Raw genomic sequence first — 9,943 nt, 5'->3', positions numbered from 1 at the left:
GCTATGGTAAGTGCTTTACTAGCCAACACACGAGTCGGGAAAGTTACACAGTGAGATTGGGGGGGGGGGTAGGGACAGTCCCCATAGGCTGCCCTCAGCCAATGACATCCCGAGGCTGGGCCCCACTGTCTTCCCTCTGCAGGCTGCACCGGCTCATCTTCAGCTGGGTCAACTGGATGTAGCGTAGGACATTGGTGTCTGCAGGGAAGGTGGGCAGGGCATTATCTGGGTGTCCTGGGTGAAGTCTGCAGCACCTCAGTTCACACCTTGCTGTCCCCAGCCTTCAGTGGCTCCCCTGCTGGTATTGCCAGACCCCTTCTTCAAAAGCCCGAGACCCAACTAGGGAGGGGGCATGTCACACCTCCGGAGTAGCACTTGCTATTCCCCTGCCAGGGCTGCTCTGCTCAGGCTCCTGTTACACTCTGCTCACCTCCAGTGACATCTGCCAAGCCTGTTCTCCCACCACTTACCAGCTCCGCTCCCACAGCCCGTATCATGCAGGTTGTGCTCCTCTTCATTGGCTCTTTTTTTTTTTTTAATATATTGTATTGATTTTTTACAGAGAGGAAGGGAGAGGGACAGAGAGCTAGAAACATCGATGAGAGAGAAACAACCAGCTGCCTCCTGCACATCTCCTACTGGGGATGTGCCCGCAACCCAGGTACATGCCCTTGACCGGAATCGAACCTGGGACCTTTCAGTCCGCAGGCTGACGCTCTATCCACTGAGCCAAACCGGTCTGGCTTCATTGGCTCTTAATACAGAATCTCCTATTGTGTCTGTCTACACACCAACACACCCCAGAGGGCGGGGAACCATCTCCAGCTCTGCCAACCCCTGTCCCACCCCCGCAAATGTCCTGCCATTTCCACCCCGGGGCCTAACTCCCAGCAAGTGCTTCACAAGCGGTGGCTGGGAGAACGGGTGGATGCGGGAGTGGGTCCGTGAGGGAGTGGGTGAATGAATGTGTGTTGCTGGGGGGGGGGGGGGGGACATGGAGTGAGTGCATAGGGAATGGGCTAAATGGGAAGCATCAAAATGAGTCAATAAATAGATGAGAGGTGGTTGGGTGAATATCCAGGAAGCATGGGTGGGAGGATGGGTGGGGGAGGAGGAGGAGGTGGAGGTGGGGGGTGTGGTCAGCACTCCCTGAAGTAGCTGTGCCCTGGCCTTCCCGCCCTTGTTTGCTCTGTTCCAGCCCCTCCCCCTGCTCCGCCCAGCCCCCACCCTCCTCACCTGTGGGCTCCCGGTTTCGGGCCTCCTGCAGGTAGCGCAAGGCGTGCGCATAGTCCCCCAGGTGGTAGAAGGCAATGCCAGCGCGGTAGGTGGCCTTGAAGTTGCCCTGCTGCTTCTCCAGCACCTTGAGACAGTACTCGCGCACCCGCTCATAATTCACCAGCTCCGACTGCAGCAGGCAGGCTGCGGGGCACCAGGACCCGCGCTCTCAGAGCCTGCCGGCAACCCCAGACTTCACAGGACCGCGAGGAGCATGGATTTCAGGCTGCGAGGGAATCCCCACCCGTTCCCACGGCTGAGCCGGGCCTAAGGGCTGCTTCAGGCCACCGGGGGCTGCCGAGCCTCGGACCAATCAGAATGGGATCAATCTGCACGGCCGCTAGAGGGTGTGAAAACAGACTAGCGCTCGGGCTATTTTCGAAGTGGGGAGGGTGGGGGATAGTACTGAGGGCCACCTCAGGCGAGGGATGAGGCTTTAAACGGCGCACCCAGGGCAAGGCTTTCTCACCTGAGGTTCGCGGTGGCAGCCCAAAGCCCATTTCCCGCGCCCCGGCGCCTCCCGTCCCCGTGGTCCCTCCTTCCCCAAGCCCTCTCTTCGGTAAGTTCTGATGCCTCCCCCAGACCCCAGCGCTGGTCCCTTCAAGCCTCCGCTCGCCCCTCCCCGCCCAAGGCCTCAGGATTGCCCCTCACTCCCACCCCGTCGCATCAGCACCCTCTGCGCTCCCGACGGCGGGCGGCATACCCGTGAGAGAGTCATAACACTCCACCTCCGTGTTCTCCACCAGGCGCCGCTGCTCCTCGCTGAGGCCGGCCGGCCCGGGGCCGGTGGCGGGCCCGGGGGCGGGGGTGGGCAGGCCTCCAGCGCGGGACCCCTGCGCCGCCTTCAGCTGCAGCAGCGCCCGATGATACTTGCCAATGGCTTCCCGGAACTTCTTCTCTCGGTAACAGCGCTGACCCTCCGTCTTGAACGCCACAGCGGCCCGAAGGCTGCTATCGAGCGCCGCGCCCAGGCCCCCCGACGATTCCGGGGCAGGACCAGGCCGAGCGGAGCCATGGCGGGGACCCGGGCCCGGCGGGGAGAGTGCGGGAGGCGGGCGCGGTGGAGGCTCCGGGGCTGCGCTGAGCATCAGCACCGGGGACAGCGCGCCGCGCTGCATTGTGGGAAACTCCTGCGGGCCGCTGCTGCAGCTATCTCGCTGCGCCCCGCGCCTGTCCCCACCCTTTCTCCGCCCCTTCACCTCCGGGAGCCGACTCCGGCTGCCCCCTATGGGTCTAGACTAGAGAAACCCCTCAAGACTTCCCCACTCTTTTCTTCAAATCAGCCCCAGCCCTCATTCTCCAGCCCACCTTTCCTCCTTTCCACTCCCCCCACTCCCCCACCCTTCTGCCTGCTCGCCTTCCTCGTACCCAAAGCTTTCTAGAAGGAAAGGATAAGTCGGGGGGGGGGGGGCAGGAAGATTTCAACCTCGTGAAAAGCTGGTTTTCAGCCCACTAGGCATTCGGCATGTTGGATAAGGATACAGGGTTTGGAATCAAGCTGCCCAGATTCAATTCCCTGGGTTTTTCCTCACTAGTTACATATGACTTGGACAAATCCCCTAAATTACCTGGAATTCTGTATCCTCCTCAGTAACATGGAAGGGACAATGGTAGCAACTTTGAAACTCATTGGTTTATCTATGCAACAAACAAACATTCACTGATCTCTTTTCTGCGCCAAGCTTTGGGCTGGGTGATGCTGGGATATAGCAGGGATGGAGGGAGCTTCGGGCCCTATCCTCATGGAGCCCCTAGTCCCGTGAGGAGACAAACCAGGAGCCAGCGACAGCCCAGAGTGGGCTAGCCTGGGAAGCTCAGGCAAAGTGGTCAGGGCAGGATGGGGGAGGTACAGGCAGAGGGTCCAAGCCCCGGATGGAGGACACACAACAGGCTCTGAGGGCCCAGAGGAGGTGCCTGCCCTAGACTGTAGTGGTGAGTGAAGAAAATGTTTGTTATGAATCAATGGATCTCCTAGAGGAGGGGATAACTATGAACAAGAGAGATCTGCTTCTTGACCTCATCGAGCTCACTGAGCAGAAAAACCAGTGGGAATGCAGGTGACAGCCCAGAGTGAGCGGTGCAATCGTAAGAGTGAACAGAAATAAAACATGTGAGAGCCTTTGGAAGAAAAACTGAGACTGAAAGAGAGGGTTGTCCTTCCGCTCTCCTCAGCCACTGACTTAGCAGTGGGACCTTGGCAGGCTCCTCACTCTGCCTCCAGCTTGCCTTCCATCTGTGCAACATGGGAATTACAAGCGAGCTTGCTTCAGAGGAGAGGCAGGGACTGGACTACGTTATGCAGACAAAGCACTTAGCACAGGGCCTGGTACATACTGGGCAATTAGCACCCTGTTTCTTATCATCGGTGAGACTAGGAGACAGGTGAGCGTAAGTGTCTGGCTCTGAGTCAGTATCCATCTATGGTTGTTGAATAAAAACTTTATGTTTTACACCCCCTCCACCCCCACAAGACCCTAGCTGGGTCTCAACCCCAAGAACCAAGCTTGTGTTTCCACTGTCCCTTTCCCCTCCTATCCCACATCTCCCCCAGGAGGTCCCATGGCAGGCCCCACTCCACATTCCCAAACCTAACAAGGCACCTTCCATTCCAACAGCAGCATCTGCTTTTATCTCTTATTGTACCTTGCTGAGTGAGGTTCTCCCCCATCCTGTCCAACCTTGAACATCTTAGGACAGAAACTTCCTCTTACCTGCACCTCTTACCTTCAAAACCTGGCTTGGTTAAGAATCTAATATTCCTGCGGTTGAGTTCCAGAGCAGTGAGGTCATCTTTCTGTGCCTCCGGTGTGTTTTGTTTTAATTAAAAACATGGAGATCCATTGGTTCATAACAAATACTTTCTGAGCACCTACTAAATGGCTAGGTGCCAGGAGTTTGGTAGAAACAGGACCACTGCCACGAACTCACAGTCCTGCAAGGATGCAATGCTGGCACTTTCACAGCACCTACTAGGTGCCAGGCAATGTCCTAAAACTTTGTGAATATATTAACTTACAATCTAAATACACCACAATGAAGTTAAGTAAATCAGATCCCATTTATCAAACATTTGCTATCAAAGACCCATAAAGCCACAAACAGATGACCCTCGCAGGCGATGTGTTGGGCTTGTGCAACCATTTAAAAGTACTGAATTCGTTGCCAACGTAGGAAAGCAGAGATGTTTAAGGAATTGCAGGTTTTCAGCTTCACTTGAACAAAATCTGAAAACCTGGTAACATCTAGGTAGAATTCATGACTGGGGCAGACATTCTCCGTTTCCCATAGCCCATCCCTCCTAGATTCTTCCCAACTCTGAGTCTGAGGGCCGTTCAGGTTGCATTGGAATTTTCCTCTTAGCCCCTCTGTCTACCTCCCGCAAATGTTTGCGCTTGGGATCCCAGTTTGATCCTGCTGAGCCGTCCGGGCTAAGCCCGCCAGTGCCCCCTCGCGGAGGAATTCGTAATTTTCATCATTAAGGAAGTTAGTGAGAACATCCCACCCCAGGGATGAGGCCCGGAAAGTAACCAATCAAAAGCAAGAGATGGGCCAGAATTTGACCAGTAAGGACAGAGAGCGCTCGGAATAAAAGAAACTCTTTTATTGAAGTGGGAAACGGACACACACTGAGACTTTTTTGATGGGGTGTCGGGGCTCAGGGGGGCCCCGGCTGGGGACAGCGGAGCAGGCGGGCGGCAAAGAGGCTGGTGCCCCGACGCTGGGGCCTCGCATACTTGAGGAAGATGGCAGCACGGCCGGGTGCGGGGCCTCGGAGCACCGCGCGGGCCATGCACGGCTCCAGCGGGCCCAACTCCGCGGGGCTGCGAGGAAAGGGAGAAACTAAGGTGGATGCAAAGGGTGGCGGTGGAGATGACCTGTCCTTGGAGCTGGGGCTCGAGGCCGAGAAGACACGTTGACTTGGGTCCCGGAAACCTTCCGGGGCACGTGGCCCATCATCTAGACTAGAAAGTGACTGGAGGGGCCGGCAGACCCTCGATTCTCCCCACAGGGCGCCGTTAGAGAGCGCCAGGCAGGGCGCTCGAAGAGGGAAGGACTGGGGCTGAGGACGGACTGGCATCCAGCTCTACCCCGTGGGCCCGGCTGCGAACAAAGACAATTCGCCCAGCCCCTTGGTGGCATGGTTAACAGGGACAGGGGCTCTAGCAGCTAAAGGGACACCCTGTTTATGATTAGAGGCTAGCAGACCTCTCATTCTCCGCAGTCCCATCTTCCGGGCTTGGGAGAGCCTATATTCCACCCTGGACAAGATTAAGGGTCCCCCAAAATGGACAATACCCCACTCTCTCAGACCCGCCCAGAGAAAAGCCAATGGGATACCCCAAGGCTAGGCAAATACCCCATTCTCTCTTATGCCCAGAAAAATCAAGTCTAGGTGTCATCGTGCCCCCCCCCCCCCCAACAATTGTTTCTCACTCTCTGAGACAGTAAAGACAAGGACGACGAAGGCAGATCCTGAAGCCGCCACGCGGGGGGGGGGGGGGGGCGTCCCTCTGTGGCCATACCTGTAAAGTGCCGGCTCCAACCCAGAGCCCGCCACGTGGAGCACACGGCGCGCCAGGCTCAGCGCCGCCGCTGCGCAGCGACTGGGCTCCCACCCAGCGGCCTCGACCTCCAGCAGAGACAGTTCCAGGAAGTAGGCGGCAAGGAGCATCACCTGCCAAAGCATCACCTGCCAGACCATCAGGCCACGCGTCTGTACCGCACAGGCCACGCCCCTCGCCGCGCCACTGCCCCCTCCCCTCGCACCTGGGGGTTGCTCCCTGCCAGAGCAGCCAGTAGCTCCAGGCAGAGGAGTGGACCCGGGTGGTGCAGTCGGAAATCCAAGCGGCTCAGGATGCGGCGCTCGGCTCGCAGCAGCTCGGCCTGGGAGAAGGAGCCAGCACCCAGGAGGCAGAGGGAGGCGGGCTGCAGATTGGGGAGAAAGACCTTGGCTGTTACTCCCTGCCCTGGGTTCGGGTCTGTCCGCGTTCTGGACCTCAGTTTCCTGGTCTGTAAAATGGGACCAGTGCTTTGTTGTGTGGAAGTCTTGGGGAATATAGGCTTCAGAGTCAGAGAAACCTGGATTCGAGTTCAAACCCTACCACTCCGCACTGTGACATGGACATCCAGGGCGCTGAGACGCCGTTTCTTTATCTGTAAAACGGAGATATTGCTCCTACTTCACCAGGCAGTTCTGATAATGCACTGAGTTTACACATGTTAACTGCAACCACTCGTTAAGGATTATAACTACTGTAACTAAGTCCAAGTCCCAACTACTTGACTTTGGGCAAATGTCTTCCTCTCTCTGGGCCTTAGTCTCCGCCAATGTTAAAAGGACACATTGGCAGCCCCGACCTCATCAGATCTGCTGGGATTCCAAGACAATATGAAGTGTTTGCTGGGCATGGTGCTTGGCACACAGTCCAGTGAGGGTGAACCTTTTGAGCTCGGCGTGTCAGCGTTTTGAAAAACCCTAACTGAACTCTGGTGCTGTGTCACATATAGAAATTTTTTGATATTTGCAACCATAGTAAAACACTTATATTTTTGATATTTATTTTATATATTTAAATGCCATTTAACAAAGAAAAAATCAACCAAAAAAATGAGTTCGCGTGTCACCTCTGACACGCGTGTCATAGGTTCGCCATCACTGCGAGTAGGCGTTTAACCTGTGACTGCTGCCTGGAGAAGGAGCTGCACGCTCCTGGCCCCACCCCGGAAGTACCTCGGGAAGCACGCACTCTTCCATTTTGCACGCCACGAACAGGCAGGCCACGCCCAGCAGCTGCAGGCGGTGTAGGCGCACTCGGCTGCAGCGCAGGTAGGAATCGAGCAGGTGCACAGCCAGGTAGAGCGTGTCCCCCGCCAGGCCCAGGTACTCCTGGGGAGGGGCGCAGGTTACAATCAGGCTGCCACGCAGGCCCAACCCCACCCCCTTCTTGGTACCTACGTACGTACGTGCACCTGGACCAGCCAGTCCACCACTAGTGCTCGCATCTCTGGGGTCACGGTGCGGGGCAGGGCCATCTGGGGCAGCGCAGGGCACACCTGGGGTTAGGTAGGGACGGCCTAACTCTCCACACCTGTGCCTCAGCCGCTTTCCTAAACGCCAGCCCTGGGTGCGGCAGCCTCCTCGCCCAGTGGGGGCAGCATGAGTGCCACACGAAACTGGCCTCCAGTGTCTCCCGATGTGCTCCTCTTCTGTAACCATCTAGAACCCGGCCTCTCTACCCACCCTCCCAGTCGTCAGCCCCCATGCCACAGGACCCCCTGAGCATCTCCCCCAGCGTTCCCAGGCAAATCCATCCTCCTCACAACACCCGTTTTCTAAAGCAGAAATCTGACAAGGAACTCCCAGCTTCAAACACTTCCTCAGCTTCCAGGACCCCCTGGAGAAAATCTAATTCCTCTCAGACTCTCCCAGCCCCTGTCCTTGCTCCAACATCACCTCTTCCCCCTCTCTCCTCACACTCCAGCTGCCCCAGCCTTCTTTTGGCCCTAGGCTATGCCAACCGTATCCCTACCTCAGTACCTATGCATATGTGTACTATTCCCTCCACCTGAAGTGGTCCATCCCCAGCTCCTTGCATTGCTGACTTCTAGTCATTCATGTCTCAGCTAAACCGTCCCTGACTCTCCATACTCCTCCCTATCACATCACTTTATTTCCCTCACATTATTTCCACTCTGGAGATGGCTGTTTCATTGTGTATTTTGTTTGTCCAACGAGGCTGCGGGCACCACAAGGACAGGGATTTCTGTCCAAATCCCAGCTGTATCTCAGCTCCTAGCAGAGACCCTGGCCCAGAAGAGATGTTCACAAGATGTGTGTTAAGTTAATTCATCCCTGGAGTGTTTCTCTGACAGCGTCTGTCACAGACTGTGTTTGGGTCCTTATGGCCCTCCTGACGTTATCACCTACACTTGCTTGCTTGCCTCCACAATGAAGACAGACTGTGCTCTGTTCGTCCCCAGTGCCGAGAGCATGCTCCAAAACATCTGTTACATTTACTTTGAAACTCTGTAGTTTTTGTAAGGCACAGGGAGGATAGAAAAAAACATTTGTTGATAAATTGCTAAATATGTGTTAAACGAATAAGTGTGAGGGATGAGTAAGAGGGGTCTGAAGTACCAAAGGAGGAACTGCAAACGGCCTGGGAGGGTGGGAGCAGTCATTCAAAGATAACTGCAGGAAAAACCAGCCGGGAACTGGGGTGGGGTTGGGAAGGGGCAGACAGGCTGGCGGGGGCGGGGCGGGGGGGGGGGTCAGAAATGCCCATCACACGGACTCTAGGCGAGCCCGGCAGCTCTGGCCTGGGCCAACCCACCCCCTGGGCTGTCCTCGGGGCTGGGGGGCTCCCAGGGAGTCTCCCCGTCCGCCTCACCATGACCTCGGCGAAGATGTCCCCCGCGTACTCGCGTTCTCCCTGCAGCCCCAGGGCGCTCAGAGCCTCCTCCAGCCCCGGCGGCGCGCACCGTCCCGGGGGCCTTTCCGGGGGTCCTGGGGAGGCGCTCGTGCCCACGGGGACGTTGTCCGGGACTGGGGCGCTCGCAGGCTCTGGCTCAAGGGCGGCTGCCGGACTCTGCAGGGGAGGATTGGGTCAGCGCCTGGAGCGTCCCACTGGGAGGGGACCCCGGCTCCTGTAGCTCACCAGCATCTTTTAGGCTGGCGTCGAGAGCGAAACCAAGAGCTCGCCTCTTCCTACTGGAGCGAGGATCCGTGGCCGCCGGCGCTTTAAACAAGGCTGGGCGCATGCGCGCTGAGTAAGCTTCACCTGGGCAGGTGGGCAGGTGCGTGGTCAATGGCGAATTCGACTACTGCTCTAAGGTCAGGCAGCTGGAGCCAAGCTCTCATCCTCCACTTACCACGTGGCGAGGAGCAGTCCCTTGGAGCCTCACGATCTTCAGCTATGAAGTAGGGATTGTTTCAACTGATAGTCGTCCCGAGGATTTTCTAAGATTGTGTGTTAAGTGGCCAGCTCCGGGCTTAACAGAATCAGAGCTTAGTACATGGGAGCTACAAGTCGCTTCACACCATTTAGAGAAGGCCTCTGTGCTCTGGGCAGTGGGAACTCGGGGGTAGCAAATCCCCTTAGCCGCCGCCTTAGGCCCAGAGCGCGGGTGATGGGGAGAAGTCGCCAGCCATGGGCTGGGCCTGGACTAGTGCGGCAGCTCCTCGCTGCCCTCCCTGTGCCCGGACATGCCACAGGGATCCTGTGCACACCAGTCAGTCAGGTCGGTCTCACTTGGCCTCTGCTCAGAACTCCATTGCAGCTCCCATCCCCTCAAAGTGAAAGTCCATGCGGTTCTACATTATCTTCCCACAGGTGAGCACACACCTGTGAGCTCTCTCCTAACCCAACCTCCCTCATTCCTCCCTTTCCCGCCACACTGGCCTCCTGGCTCATCCTCAGCCTCACTTCGGCCTTTGCGCTGGCTGTTCCTCTGCCTGAAGTTCTCTTATCTCAGATGCCCCTCACTCCCTTTAAGGCAGTGGTTCTCAACCTCCTGGCCCTTTAAATACAGTTCCTCATGTTGTGACCCAACCAGAAAATTATTTTCGTTGCTACTTCATCACTGTCATGTTGCTACTGTTATGAATCGTCATGTAAATATCTGATATGCAGGATGGTCTTAGGGGACCCCCGTGAAAGGGTCGTTC

The 9,943-nt window shown here is 56.8% G+C and overlaps 2 protein-coding genes across 2 annotated transcripts; both read right to left on the bottom strand.

The window, feature by feature from the left end:
- Positions 1-2: 2 nt before the first annotated feature.
- Positions 3-2,436, bottom strand: TTC9B (tetratricopeptide repeat domain 9B). Its single transcript, XM_059665513.1, has 3 exons — positions 1,979-2,436; positions 1,237-1,419; positions 3-198 (listed from the first exon to the last, which is right to left on the bottom strand). Exons 1-3 carry the CDS (start codon positions 2,391-2,393, stop codon positions 95-97), a joined length of 702 nt encoding a protein of 233 aa, XP_059521496.1. The 5' UTR covers positions 2,394-2,436; the 3' UTR covers positions 3-94.
- A 2,442-nt stretch (positions 2,437-4,878) lies between these two features.
- On the bottom strand, positions 4,879-9,624 carry CCNP (cyclin P). Its single transcript, XM_059666541.1, has 8 exons — positions 9,148-9,624; positions 8,934-9,056; positions 8,667-8,864; positions 7,240-7,329; positions 7,007-7,162; positions 6,043-6,201; positions 5,799-5,950; positions 4,879-5,096 (listed from the first exon to the last, which is right to left on the bottom strand). Exons 2-8 carry the CDS (start codon positions 8,937-8,939, stop codon positions 4,931-4,933), a joined length of 927 nt encoding a protein of 308 aa, XP_059522524.1. The 5' UTR covers positions 8,940-9,056; positions 9,148-9,624; the 3' UTR covers positions 4,879-4,930.
- Between the last annotated feature and the right edge of the window lie 319 nt (positions 9,625-9,943).

The sequence above is a fragment of the Myotis daubentonii genome, chromosome 15, assembly GCF_963259705.1.
Source record: "Myotis daubentonii chromosome 15, mMyoDau2.1, whole genome shotgun sequence".
NCBI lineage: Eukaryota > Metazoa > Chordata > Mammalia > Chiroptera > Vespertilionidae > Myotis > Myotis daubentonii.
Note: the sequence above shows the minus strand (reverse complement) of the source record. Positions and strands in the feature narration are given on the sequence as shown.

Bases quoted from the DNA above. Each gene is read 5' to 3' on its own strand.
- TTC9B (XM_059665513.1), bottom strand. From the start codon at position 2,393: ATGCAGCGCGGCGCGCTGTCCCCGGTGCTGATGCTCAGCGCAGCCCCG. The intron at 1,420-1,978 runs GTATGCCGCCCG...GGTGCCCCGCAG, and splicing joins GTGTTATGACTCTCTCACGG to CCTGCCTGCTGCAGTCGGAG. The intron at 199-1,236 runs GTGAGGAGGGTG...CCTTCCCTGCAG, and splicing joins CCGAAACCGGGAGCCCACAG to ACACCAATGTCCTACGCTAC.
- CCNP (XM_059666541.1), bottom strand. The intron at 7,330-8,666 runs GTGAGGCGGACG...ACCTAACCCCAG, and splicing joins ACATCTTCGCCGAGGTCATG to GTGTGCCCTGCGCTGCCCCA. The intron at 5,097-5,798 runs GTATGGCCACAG...CTTTCCTCGCAG, and splicing joins TTGGAGCCGGCACTTTACAG to CCCCGCGGAGTTGGGCCCGC.